Genomic DNA, 12,645 nt, shown 5'->3' on the forward strand with positions numbered 1-12,645 from the left:
GCGATGGTTGGTTCGAAAAGCCGCCGCCAGCGTGGGGCGCTTGCGCAGGTGCGGGAAGCGGGCGTAGATCTCTTGGCGGTGTTAACTCCGTCAGTGACGCGATGTTTACTCTTTACCCCTTTCGGGTGATAGTGGCTGCCGCGTTGATCTTCCAATGTTGCCTACAGCGCTGCGATGCTGGTTGGCATACGTCGCAAATTCCATAAGCGCGGGTAGGCCGTGGTCGCAGTGCGATGTAGCTCACTCGACGCGGAAGCCGCCCGTCTCCTCCTGCTTTCCCTTGTCAAAGCTTTCCCGACTAGTGAAATTGACACGCAAACAGTCCCGCCGCGCAAGTTGACGCTGCAATTCCTCGCCCCGAACAATTCGTCTTCGCTGTCGCGTGCAGAATCCACCTCAATACTCAAAACCACGCGCGCTCCCACTATCCCGGTTCCTGCCCGACCGCCCGTCTGTACTTGTGCCCCTGATACAAACGCGCTTCTCGTAGCCGGAGCTCCTTCCAGCCCGAGACCGTCCAAGGGCCGTGGAACAATCGCACTATCGCCGAGTGCCGCGACTCAAGAACATTACAGGGCGATACGAGACAGCGCGAGGCATTGTAGGCGCTTCGGAGTGTTTGTCGGGGCACAATGAGCACACTGCGAGATCGAGATGTTGCACAGAAGCTGGCCTCACCAAAACGCGATCAAGACAGATCTGACAGTCGCCTGCGCCCTCCGAAGAAGATGACGCCCCAAACAGGCTTCTTACAACGACGCATACAGCTCAAAGGGGGATCGTCGTTTTCAGTGCCGCTTGGCATAGTCCTGCTGTTCCCAGTCCTGGTGGTGATATTGATACTACTTCTCTTCGCACAGTCTCCTGATATCGACAGTGTCAACACAATGCCTGGCGCAGGGACGCCTCCGTCAATACGGCACGTCTCATCTCGGGATCTAAACGCGACTATGCTGATATTTCGCCAGGAAGATAAGCGACAAATACGACAAACCATTCGCAATAGGCTGCCTCGAACCCCAAATTAACGCACCGCGCGCGAACGCTGCATTCGTTGTGCTGGCGAGAAACCAAGACTTGGAAGGCGTAATACAATCGGTCAAGTCCATTGAGCGGCATTTCAATCGTTGGTTCCACTATCCATACGTCTTTTTGAACGATGGGGACTTCAACGAGACATTCAGAGAGGCCGTAGAGAAGCACGCCAGTGCGAAAGTAGAGTGGGGCAAGATCAGTCCCGAGATGTGGGGGTTCCCAGACTGGGTCGATGCTGCGGTCGCGAAGGAGGGTATTCAGAAGCAAGGTGACGCTGCCGTCATGTATGGCGGAGAGGAGAGCTATCACAAAATGTGCCGTTTCTACTCAGGGTAAGATGGCTATCCGGATGCGGGCTTCTAATGCTAATGGCAAGCCAGTTTCTTCTATAAGCACGAGCTGCTTCAAAAGTACGAATGGTACTGGCGGTTGGAGCCAGAGATCAAGTACTTCTGCGACATTACCTACGACCCGTTCCAGCACATGATCCGGAACAACAAGACGTACGGTTTCACCATTGCTATAAAAGAGCTGAGAGAGACAGTACCCAACCTTTTCCGATACGCTTCCGCCTACAGGAGGAAACACAATCTCAAATCGCGAGGCCTGTGGGAAATGTTTGTAGAAAAGCCGGAGGAGCGAAAGGAGAGGGTGCTCAAAGAGAAGGAGGATGCAAAGAAAGATAAGAACCAAAAGCCCCTGCCACGGGAGGTCCTTGCTGCAGAGCTTGATTACAATACACTCCCAGATATCGAACCCGAAGCAATGGAAGGCGAAACGTATAACATGTGCCACTTCTGGAGCAACTTTGAGATTGCTCGATTGGACTTCTTCCGCAGCAAGGAATACAACGACTTCTTTGAGATGATAGACCGCAGCGGTGGCTTCTGGAACGAGCGATGGGGAGACGCACCAATCCATTCGCTGGCCGCTGGAGCATTACTTGGCCCGAAAGACCTCCACTACTTCCGAGACTTTGGTTACAGGCACACCACAATCCAGCATTGTCCGGCGAACGCACCAGCCCGGCAGCTACCCAGAACGCCGTATCTCGAGAAAACGACGATGGACGAGAAGGCTCGGCGCGAAGAAGACGAGTATTGGGCACACTACGATCCGGTGAGGGAGAACGGCGTCGGTTGCCGGTGTCGCTGCGACACAGATATCATCGACGTAGAGGGCAAACAAGGCTCGTGTCTTGCAGAGTGGGTCGAGGTGGCTGGCGGGTGGGCAACACCGCCCGGATCAGTCTGATACGTTTTCATGAGGGATGATACCATAGAGGATGCAGCGCTGCTGCTATGAGGTGCAACGGGGTTTCCGGAAGGTCTGCTTTGGGAGGAGATCATGTCTAAATGAGCCATGAGGAATGAGGATGGATATGCTTTTGTGTATATTTGTTTGAACGCTTTGTACTACAGGTTTACGCAACGGATGACGGCAGAAGCACCAGCATCAGCATCGGCATGGATAGCGTAATTGTACACTTGATGGTCTTCAACCGGTTTGCTGCTTTCTGCTCTTGAAGTTGTTTGTGCCTGCTTCATTGTTCGACAGATTCCGAGACCGGCCATTTGCGACCAGCCAAATGAAAGGCGGGCTGGTTGGTGGCTGCGTGACTTCCTTCCACGGTACTATCGCGTTGCTGATAGGGCATGTGGATCCTAGCGGCCGCTCGTAAGGGAAACCCCCGCGCCGCTGCAGCCTACACCCCGCCTGCCCCGACAGCTTCATTACGTCTCTAGCCGCCCGTTCGCTTGCCCTTTGACTGCAACTGACACTGAACGAAACAGCACACGAGCACAGTCTCGCATGGACGTGTCCTGCTCAACCACGCAGCAATAGTGGCCGAGCGCGCGTAGGTGCCCCGCCGTTCCATTCCCCCGCGGTTAGCTCTCCCCATCCACGCGTTGGTCGTTAGGCACCGCCCGGCCTGACCATCCACGCCCGGCCCTGTTTGTTTCACACCTGAACGGCTGTCGCCGCCGCCCACCTTCGCCGGCTGCTCTTCACACTCTCATAGATGGTGCAGCGCTGACATGACCTCCGACAGGCCTGACGCTGCTCAGGAACTCGAATATCCGCCCATTCGGGTCGACCGGTCGCTAGCCCAGCTCGACCTCAACACGCTGATCATGCATTCGAACGCACACTCCGCCCAAGATGCGACCTCTCTCGAGGACAGCACGTACGAGGTGCTGGACCGCCCAGGCTACCTTTCCGACGACGATGGTCATACGGCATCGGTCGCCTCGACTTCCCCCGATGACATATCTGTGACACTCTCCGAGACTGAGAGCGAGGGCGAAGACGACTTCGCCGACTACCACAACGGCGAGGCTTCCCAGCTCGCTGAGTCTACCGGACCCGATCCTCTCGACACCGAGGTCATAGCCGCCGGCGAGGACAGCACCCTCACTGAGCGGCCCGGTCTGGGCGACAGTGAGGGCTCCTTCCACTTCAGCCTGGACGAGCGGCCTCTGAAAGGTCTTGCTTTGACCGAGGGCTACAGTGTCGTCAAGGAGTTCACTCCGGAGCAGAGTACCTCCAAGGTGCTAGAGCCGTACGGCTGCACCGACATTCGCCTCTCCGTTGCTATCTTCCTCGCCAATCGTTTCTATCCCGAACGTGGTTCTTTCAGGGTCTTGTTCGTCGGCCAACTGGACACCTGGAGTGAAGAAGGTATCAAGACTAGCATTCTCAATGCTCTCCTCGCCTCGCCCGGTTCCTCTAAGTCCATCATGGTGCGCGGCCAAGTGGAACCATACAGCCCAGTTCTACACGCAGCTCATTGCACAGGCGTTGAAGTGCAGTCCAAGACAGGCATACCCAAGCGTACCATCTTCAAGCTTGAAAGCAGTGATGGAGCGGACCTTGTAGTCAGCCACGGCCGCAAGAATGACACCCTGCCCGACTTGGCCATCTTCTGTTATCCTCAGACAAGCTCCGCGCCCCTGACCGAAGCACAGTACCTCGACGCTCGCCTCGCTTGCAGGGAGAGCGGCATTCCTACTCTAGATATCACTGACCATCGAAGGTTCAACGAGGAGCACCCAGGATTCAAGAGGAATACAGAAAATGTGGCCTTGCGAGTGTGTGTGGAGGGCAAGACCGACTCAGACTTCAGGCAAATCGACTGGCTCCCAGTAGATGTCTACACATTTATGCACCTGGAGCCCTCGGACCTCAACCGTCATCTTGCCGCTATCAGTCCTGGTTCACAGGACCCACGACAGACTACCCGTCGCCGCGAGGTCAGTTTGTGGAATCCTGCGAGCCTGATTCCGGGCTTCGTCCGGCAAGGATTCAAGTCTTTGATGTCTGCCGATGCTCCCTTGAAGCTGGGCCTGCTTCTGTTTGCCTTGACTGGATTGATCACAGCTGCTTATCTCGGAGTGTCGATCCCGCAGCTCAAGAATAGTTTGACTACACCCGCAGTCGCGCAGCCGCCACTCACTTCAGTCCGTACTACGATAACCCGCTACGAGGTAGAAACTCCCACCTTGCAAATAAGCACACCGATCATATCTGCTCTTTCAGTCAAGGACAAGGTCGACGACTTCTTCGCTAAACAACGCGATACCATTCAGCTTCAAAAGGAGAAGGCTATCCAGGATGCGCGAAAGAGGGCGGACAAGGATGAGCACACGAAGGCAGCTGCAAAGGCGCGGGAGAAGCTAGAGAAGAAGAGAGATGAGTTGCGTCGAAGAGAGACAGCCGCAAAGACTGCCAAGATTGGTGGCTTTGAGATCCAGACGAGTGGTGACCAACAATTCATCCTTCGTCCATCCAAAGGATTTACCGGGCGGACACGGAAGCCTCAGCTGCAGATCCAGGTGTCGCGGGATGCAAAGAATGTCCCTATCCGCTACGAGCGCACGATGGACGGCGTCTACATTGTGGATCTAGAGGATCAATACCCAATCGGTCCCTTTAACGTTAGCATAGCGACTCACTCCAAACCGCTGATGCAACAGTCCTTCAACATCAGGTTGGGCCACCAGAAGTCCCGCTTAGAGCAGTGGTGGAGCAGCCTTCAGCGTGAAAGCGTCAAGGCTCAGGACGTTCTCCTCGGTGTTTCTTCTAACGTCATAGAACAACTTGAAGCGGCTTGTGCTCGCATAGCAGAGCAGACGCATGGGTTTAAAGAGAAGGTCGAACGGTCTGAAAACGATGTGGTGAAACGAGTACGAGAGGCCACACAGCAGGTTGACCGTCGACTGCACGAGGTTGGTGATGAAGTATGGCTGAGCCTCCGCCAGACTACAGCACCTGTTCGCACATCTCGTCGCACTCTGTGGGCGAGGAACAATGCATATATCTGGCGATGTGGCTTCGAGCGGATGGTCGGCCTGTCCAGTCGGGACAAAGACGGTAAGAAGACGCGATCATGCGAGGCGGCTGACTGGTGAAGGAAGGAGTGAGGGCACTTGTCCTAGATATATTGGCGTTCCCGGTTTCTTTTTCACATAGGGTGGTGTTTGGCGTTAGGCCCTTGGGGGTAAGACCACAGATGCATGATATACCAGAGTTCACGGGACCACGAGGAAGGCGCAGGAATGGTTATTGGTGTTTCCGCTTGGTGATCTGGGTTGGATTTGACTCGGCGCTCAGAGCCCGTACTTTAACTTTCCAATGAGAGAATTTTATACTTTGTGCAGTTCGTCTTGTGATTGTTGAAAAATGAGGACAGATAAATTCGCCGCTGGTTGTTTTCCTCGGGTGGGCGCTCTGGTTTGCCATGTTGTCATGAATGCATGTTCATATTCCAAAGATTCGCATGGAGAAAACAAACTTGCCACGAAGGGGCCGACTGATGCAGACTGGACTGCGATCTAGGTTCCCTAGATTAGAAGGGCCGGCTGAAACCGTCCTAGCCGTCGATCGCATTTCGCCAATCCTCCCAAGCTCCCGATGGGCGCTGTAGGTGCTGTTCTGAAAAGTCTAGCCGTATCGCGCTAGACTAGGATGGCTTCGAGAATCCACCGCGGTGAGATCGTGTGCTTCGATATGGGATAGCGGGGAACCTTAAATTGCTCCTAAGCTCCGAAACTTGGCGCTAGCCTTTGCAGCGTGGACGCCGCTGCGTTGGAGATGGAGGACATCAGGGTGCGTGTGCTGGACCAGGGAAACGGGATTGCGCGTTTGAGAGCTTGGAGGAAGCATGGAGAGGCGAGGTGCGAGATGATGCGAAGAGGGTTCCGTCTGGAGGGTCAGGTATGTGGGTTTTGGGTTGGTGGCTGATGCATGCATGACAGAGAAGGTACTCACATAGACTCTCGACCGGTTCGGCTTCTGCTGCGCACTTGCACCAACGGCGCACGCGGAACCCCCTTAGACTAAGTCTGCTCCCTTCAGTCCGGTCCATCAGTAATCCGTGGCCGAGCCTCGCATGGCCCCACGCACGTCAACAGCGCATCGCAGCACTTGAATTCAATTCATAGTGGAGTCTCGGCGGAAGCTAGAAGGTACATCCCTCCCTTCGACCATGTGGCACTGTTGCTAGGGGATCATTAAACGTTGCCGATGCCGCGCCTAACGCTATCACCTTGGGCTCGGTACTACAGGTACATGACACAAGTACCTGGGGGACAACGCTCGCTCGCGACTCGGAGGGAGAATGACTCGTTGATGGATGGGAGTTTCTGCTTCCGATGAACGGACCGCCTGCGAACTACAATGTCGTTTGGATTCTCCTGTAGCACAAGGCTAAGGGCTCGAGTCGTCGATCGCTAGGATATCGAAGATATCGTAGGTGTCCCTTTGCTAGTCTATCTCCCGGCTTGGATAGAAATCTTGCGGTATGCGCAGTTGCCGGAGGTTGCTCCGCCAGCTCTATCGCCAGCATCATGCCCCCTCGTGAAACCCATCCAGACATGCTGAACATGCATACCCATCTAAACCAGCATCCAGCTAGAGCCCTCGGTTCCCGACACTCTGAGGATGCAAGCTATAAGCCTCGCGCTTGTACATCCAAGCAGTGGGTCGGCAGCACGAGTGCCTACTAGACTGCTCGACTGCCGACTTGGCCCGGTGGCGAACGTATAGAGACCCGGGATGGTTGTAACAAGCTAATGTCGCTCCGAGCGAGGAGGCGTCTAGTGCGGATCTCTGTCGTCTTGTAAAAACGTGGGCTCTTTCCGGTGTGAGAGTTTGAGTGCTTGTTTCATCCTTGTCCTCAAGGCAGTATCCTACTTGATTGTAGTTATTATTCTTCCTGGAGGAGAACTTAATACGCCGCTGTCAGTGAGCAAGCGTCGACCCTTGCGCTGGAAGGGAAAATACAAAGGGTGGCGCAGAGACACACAGCTACAGTATGAAATTCTTCTGGACCGTGCTGTTTTTCGTCGTTGCACGTTTGTCTTGCGCACAGAGTCAGAGTGGCTCAGATGTCCTGGCTTCCGCGATTGCGAACTTGCCACCCTGCGCGGTATGTTGGAACATTCGAATTCATAGGAAAAGAAAAGAGGCTGATTGTGTGCCAGTTGAACTGCACAATTTCCACCATCGACGCATCATCATGCGAGCTGACAGACCTCGCCTGCATCATGGGCAACGAAAAGCTGTTGGCGGATTTGACGACGTGTGTTAAGGCTAGCTGTATGGTCAAAGAGGCGCTCAGTATGTTGTCACAAGTCACTCGTCGCCTGGTTGTACACTGACTGGAGTAGCTGCAAACCGATTCCTTCAAGAGCTGCTGCGAGCGCCGTTCCGCGACAAGACACAGGTTGGGACGCATACTTGCTTGATCATGGGGGTAATAGCTGTGCTAGTATATTTACTGAGGGTTGTTGCGCGGCTGCCGATGCTTGGGGGTCAATGGGGGCTTGACGACTGGGCTATGACGGCTTCTATGGTAAGACTGCGAGATTCTGTACGTTGGGGTACCAGGACTGACAGCGTACAGCTGTTCATCGTTCCGCTTACCATTTGCGCATTCTTGCGTAAGTTTTGTTTCCGTCAATAAGCCGAACTACCAACTTACAAAGCCAGTGAATGAACTCGGACTGGGAAAGGACATGTGGTACGTGCCGTTCGACAACATTACGAAAATCCTGGAGGTACGTTGTCGCAAACTGGAGTCTAAAAAGCAGCAGTTGACAGTTCCCAGATCTTCTACTTTACCGAGCTCCTCTACCTGACCGCCATCGCGCTCACCAAGATATCGATCTTGCTCTTCTACCTCCGCATCTTTCCCCACAAGGGCCTTCGCCGCGCCATCTACGTCACAATTGTGCTCTGTGTTTTGTACATAATCGGATTTGTCACAGCGACGGCCCTGCAATGCATTCCCGTTAAACAAGCATGGCTTAGATGGGATGGCGAGCACCATGGAAAATGCACCAACTTGAACGCCATTGCCTGGTTGTCGGCTGGTGTGAATATCGTTCTCGATCTGTTCGTGATCATCCTGCCCATGGGAGAGATTAAGAAGTTGTCCATGAGCCGCCGTCGCAGGTTTGGAGTCATGCTCATGTTTCTCGTTGGAGGCTTGTAAGTCCGCTGCCATGAACCAATCTACCTCCGTCTGATGTCCATATAGCGTCACCATTGTCAGCATGCTCCGCTTGAAGTACATGGTGCAGTTCGCACACACGGAAAATGTCACTTGGGACTACCTGCCCGTTGGCATCTGGTCCGCGGTCGAAACCCACGTTGGCGTCATCGTAGCCTGCATGCCCGCCATGCGTTCGCTGGAAGGCTCACTTCGCAACCGATTCTTCCCCAGGACGCAGACCTCGACGACGTTCTCCGAAGAGAGCACGCGCAACAACAGCAGGAAGAAGAGCTACCCCTCAGGCAAGGGCATGCTGAGCACTTTTACTCGAAGCACCGTAGGGAAGCCGGACAAAGAAGAGTTCATGCGGTTGGACGGATATGAGTTACGCGGCAAGAGCGCACTCGACGACAGGGCGGCAACGTCGACTCCATCGGAGAACTCAGTGACACGGTCGTTTGGGTCGAATGAGGATCAGCTGCCGCTGGCTACGGCGCCGGCGATGGGAGGGCTGCCGCTCAGCGCCATCATGGTGCAGACGGAGTACAGTGTGGATAGAGGGAGCCAGAAGGCGGGCAAAGGTTACGCGCATTCACCGCCGAGACATGCGGATCCGTTGTCACCTGCCGTGGGAAAGAGCACCAAGGGGGATCATTTGTGGCAGGCGCATGTTTCGTCGTCCAAGTAAATGGCGTATGTCATGACGAGGCAGGAAAGCAGAGGAAATTATACTATTCGATACCCATCACGATACAGGAGCTGTTCGACGACTGTTCATCCACTCACACAATGTATCGGGGTGCTCGCGATGCGTGAGGCCCAGCGAGTTCTCCCAGGCTGCAGTAGGCGGCCGAGACCCTTGAGGCGCCACGGTGCCTGTGCGGCGCCCTATGTGGCACGTGCATGGTCCGTCGCACCTGGCTGCCCCTCAATCGCGACTTCTGTTTAAATTCTGGTCTACGGCCAACAACACGCCCCATACACACAGCACCCACCAAACCGCTGCCCGCCGACAGCCTCACATCCCTAGTCTATCCACTCTCTCAATCTTCTCTGCAACCATGGCCGACGCCAAACCTGACCCCGCCGCCGAGCAGGTGCAGGCTAGCCCCTCCGCCACTCTCCAGAAGGACGAGACGGCCAAGGTGACGACCGACATCACCGACGCAAAGCCCGCCGAGGACAAGCCTGCTGCTGCTGCCTCCACCGTCACCGAGACTGTGGCCAACGCTGCGTCGACCGCCTCCACGGCCGTCAAGGACAATGTTTTTTCCATGTTTGGCGGTGGGCCCAAGAAGGAGAAGAAGGACGAGGTCGACGACGCGGACGAGCCTTCGGGCGCATCCAAGCCCAAGGGCGAGGTAAGCACATCCGGTGCAGTTGGACTGTCTGCGACTGACCCGCTGCAGGACGAGAACCCCGAGAACGAGGAGCCCGATGTCGACTTCCAGCCCGTAGTCCACCTCACCGAGAAGGTCGACGTCAAGACCAACGAGGAGCTCGAGGAGCAGACGTTTAAGATGCGCGCCAAGCTGTTCAAGTTCGACAGGGACTCGCGGGAGTGGAAGGAGCGGGGCACTGGTGACGTTAGGTTACTGAAGCACAAGGAGAACGGCAAGACCCGTCTCGTCATGCGCCGGGACAAGACACTCAAGGTCTGCGCCAACCACTACGGTATGTCTATGAGGTTGCAGGTCCCTTGAACGTGTGCTTACAGACGTAGTCGTGCCTGACATGAAGCTCTCTCCCAACGTCGGTTCCGACCGCAGTTGGGTGTGGAACGCCGCCGCCGACGTTAGCGAGGGCGAGCCTGAGGCTCAGACCCTTGCTATCCGCTTCGCCAATAGCGAGAGTGAGTGTTTCGCCATATTGCTTGCTCTTCCACCTGGCTAACAACTTGCGCAGACGCCAACGCCTTCAAGGAGGCTTTCATCAAGGCCCAGCAGGAGAACGAGGCGCTGTTCAAGGCGTCCGAGTAGGAGGTAGTGGTTTGTTGGAGCAGAGCACGCATGTCTTGGACGACGGACGATGGATGATGGATGATGGATGATGGATGATTGTGATGGAATGAAATTTGGACTTGGTACTATACACCCCCCGGCGGCTGAGATCCCCCTTGCACATAGATAGTATCTACACGGCCTGACCATGTGGTCTGCGGTCGCCCCCACGATAATTGAATAAAGAGTTCAGCTCGTCAATCGTGTCGACAGTGCGTATGAAATCAACTTAACAGAGGCCGGCTTCACATGGAGGAAGAACATGTATGCACATGGCGTCTCGAATCCGCGCCATCCCACGGCAGCACGAATCCACTTACTTGACGTTCTCTCACTGACAAATCCTAGTACCTTTGGAATATTGTATACTCGAGCACGTTGAAGCTCTTACTAGCGTCTATTATTGTGTGCTTTTACTCGCCTCTTATTACTGTATGCTCTTACTCACGCTTCTCCTTTATCCCTTGACTCAACCTGCACCCTGCCGGTATAAGTTTGACGTGGCTGCGCCAAGTTGCAAGCTGCAGGTGCTTGCTTTCCGTGGTTGCGCCCGCCCGTCCCCGCTAAAAGCTCCGACCACTGCTGAACCACGAACCTCGCTCTCCACCAACTTGAACGCGACTGCCGCCCGCGCGCGTCTTATCAATCGACAGCACCGATTCAACCACATTCCACGTCCTCCAGAAATCGCCCGTCATGCCAGATGTAGGTTTTGCGGCTTGCGCGACCTTTGTGTGGCGCTGAAAATGCATGCATCAACGAAAGAAGTCCAGTTGCTAACGTTTCGCAGATCAAGCGGACGGTCAAGCTCGTCACGCGTCAGCGTCCCATCTCGGAGCCGTCGCCCATGGAAGGATTCCCCATGCGATCGTGGAGTATCGAGATTTACCTTGTGGACGACAAGGGCAACGACGTGCCGGCATCCTGCTTCGAGAAAGCTGTGTACAATTTGCACCCGAGCTTCGAGAAGAATAAGCAGAGTACGTGGACATGGCAAAGGAGAGGGGCGCAGGAATCGGGCTAACTGTGCGACAGCGTTCAAGAAGCCGCCGTTCAAGATCGAAGAGAAGGGATGGGGAGAGTTTGACATGACCATCGTTCTGACGGGTGCGCACAAGGGTGGAGACCATACGCTGGCCCATGACCTCAACTTCCAGTCGGAAAAGTACGAGGCGATGCACCAGGTGGTATGTTTGCGCTGGTCTGGCAGGTCTCAAATCGACCAGGCGCTGATTAGTTTGTACAGGTCTTCAGGAATCCGAAACCCGACCTCGTAGCGCTGCTCGAGCAGTCTGGAGGCGACGCAAATGGTGTCCGCGGCAAGACCGACCCATCGAAAAAGAAGGTTCGGCGGGACAAGGCGGTAAGACACGAGAACCCCATCGGATGCTGGGACACAGAAGGCTAATGTGGAACCGCAGGTCGACATGGAGAAGCTTGCGGATGGGTTGCAGAAGCTCAACGAGGACGACCTCCTCCATGTGGTCACGATGATTCACGACAACAAGTCCAATGATACATACACTAAGAACGATGTTGAGAGTAAGTGGACTCGCCACGACGATGACGGCCAGTAACGCTAACATGGGAGGACAGATGGCGAGTTCCACGTCGACCTCTATACCCTCCCCGATTCACTCGTTAAGAGTCTGTGGGACTTCACCGCCTCCAAGACCGAACTGTAGTGCAAGTCGGCAGACCTGAATTGGCTTCCACGAGTTTGACGAGGTTCGCTTTGAGCATCATGACTATGGCTCTCGGTTCGAATATACATAATAGTACACAGCCAACGGTGTTCCGGCGGGTGGTTCTAGCACTATCACGGGCGGCATAGCGGCGGGTGTTCGTCGCGTACACGTTGCGTGACATCTCGCTTCTGCGCGTATTGAGTCAGAAAGAGGGCGTATTTGCGAGGGGAGTTTTCATACCGGCTTTTGATATATCACGTTCCATTTGCTACTCGAGCTTTGGAGTTCCGGTAAAAGCAAGGGAGGTGAATGGCAAGTTCGGGCGAGTCCACTTCGAGGCCACTTGTTAGGCTCATAGGGAATGCACTTTCAAGATGCTACAGCTTGGTTCCTGCGTCCAGCATATGTTGATCCTGCACAGTGA

General features: G+C 55.0%; 5 protein-coding genes across 5 annotated transcripts; all 5 read left to right on the forward strand.

Annotated features, from left to right (window-relative positions):
* The first annotated feature begins 246 nt into the window (after nucleotides 1–246).
* CC84DRAFT_1137121 (glycosyl transferase) lies at nucleotides 247–2,403 on the forward strand. Its single transcript, XM_018176134.1, has 3 exons — nucleotides 247–919; nucleotides 969–1,367; nucleotides 1,416–2,403. The coding sequence occupies exons 1-3, from the start codon at nucleotides 633–635 to the stop codon at nucleotides 2,287–2,289; spliced, it is 1,560 nt and encodes a 519-aa protein (XP_018039813.1). The 5' UTR covers nucleotides 247–632; the 3' UTR covers nucleotides 2,290–2,403.
* Nucleotides 2,404–2,989: 586 nt separating this feature from the next.
* Nucleotides 2,990–5,677, forward strand: CC84DRAFT_1160603 (uncharacterized protein). The gene has a single exon (XM_018177536.1). The coding sequence runs from the start codon at nucleotides 3,075–3,077 to the stop codon at nucleotides 5,445–5,447; it is 2,373 nt and encodes a 790-aa protein (XP_018039814.1). The 5' UTR covers nucleotides 2,990–3,074; the 3' UTR covers nucleotides 5,448–5,677.
* A 2,350-nt stretch (nucleotides 5,678–8,027) lies between these two features.
* CC84DRAFT_1061438 (uncharacterized protein) lies at nucleotides 8,028–9,098 on the forward strand (the record flags this gene model as incomplete). Its single annotated transcript, XM_018173589.1, has 3 exons — nucleotides 8,028–8,096; nucleotides 8,147–8,529; nucleotides 8,594–9,098. Coding segments are annotated over 3 exons (957 nt in total), but the record flags the coding sequence as incomplete, so codon positions are not given.
* A 373-nt stretch (nucleotides 9,099–9,471) lies between these two features.
* CC84DRAFT_1202185 (uncharacterized protein) lies at nucleotides 9,472–10,732 on the forward strand. Its single transcript, XM_018181755.1, has 4 exons — nucleotides 9,472–9,894; nucleotides 9,943–10,207; nucleotides 10,257–10,385; nucleotides 10,439–10,732. The coding sequence occupies exons 1-4, from the start codon at nucleotides 9,595–9,597 to the stop codon at nucleotides 10,510–10,512; spliced, it is 768 nt and encodes a 255-aa protein (XP_018039816.1). The 5' UTR covers nucleotides 9,472–9,594; the 3' UTR covers nucleotides 10,513–10,732.
* A 224-nt stretch (nucleotides 10,733–10,956) lies between these two features.
* Nucleotides 10,957–12,619, forward strand: CC84DRAFT_1137130 (transcription initiation factor TFIID subunit 14). Its single transcript, XM_018176135.1, has 6 exons — nucleotides 10,957–11,238; nucleotides 11,324–11,513; nucleotides 11,569–11,720; nucleotides 11,780–11,896; nucleotides 11,955–12,075; nucleotides 12,130–12,619. Exons 1-6 carry the CDS (start codon nucleotides 11,230–11,232, stop codon nucleotides 12,216–12,218), a joined length of 678 nt encoding a protein of 225 aa, XP_018039817.1. The 5' UTR covers nucleotides 10,957–11,229; the 3' UTR covers nucleotides 12,219–12,619.
* Nucleotides 12,620–12,645: the final 26 nt, after the last annotated feature.

Source organism: Paraphaeosphaeria sporulosa, assembly GCF_001642045.1.
Source record: "Paraphaeosphaeria sporulosa strain AP3s5-JAC2a unplaced genomic scaffold CC84scaffold_2, whole genome shotgun sequence".
In the NCBI taxonomy this organism is placed as follows: domain Eukaryota; kingdom Fungi; phylum Ascomycota; class Dothideomycetes; order Pleosporales; family Didymosphaeriaceae; genus Paraphaeosphaeria; species Paraphaeosphaeria sporulosa.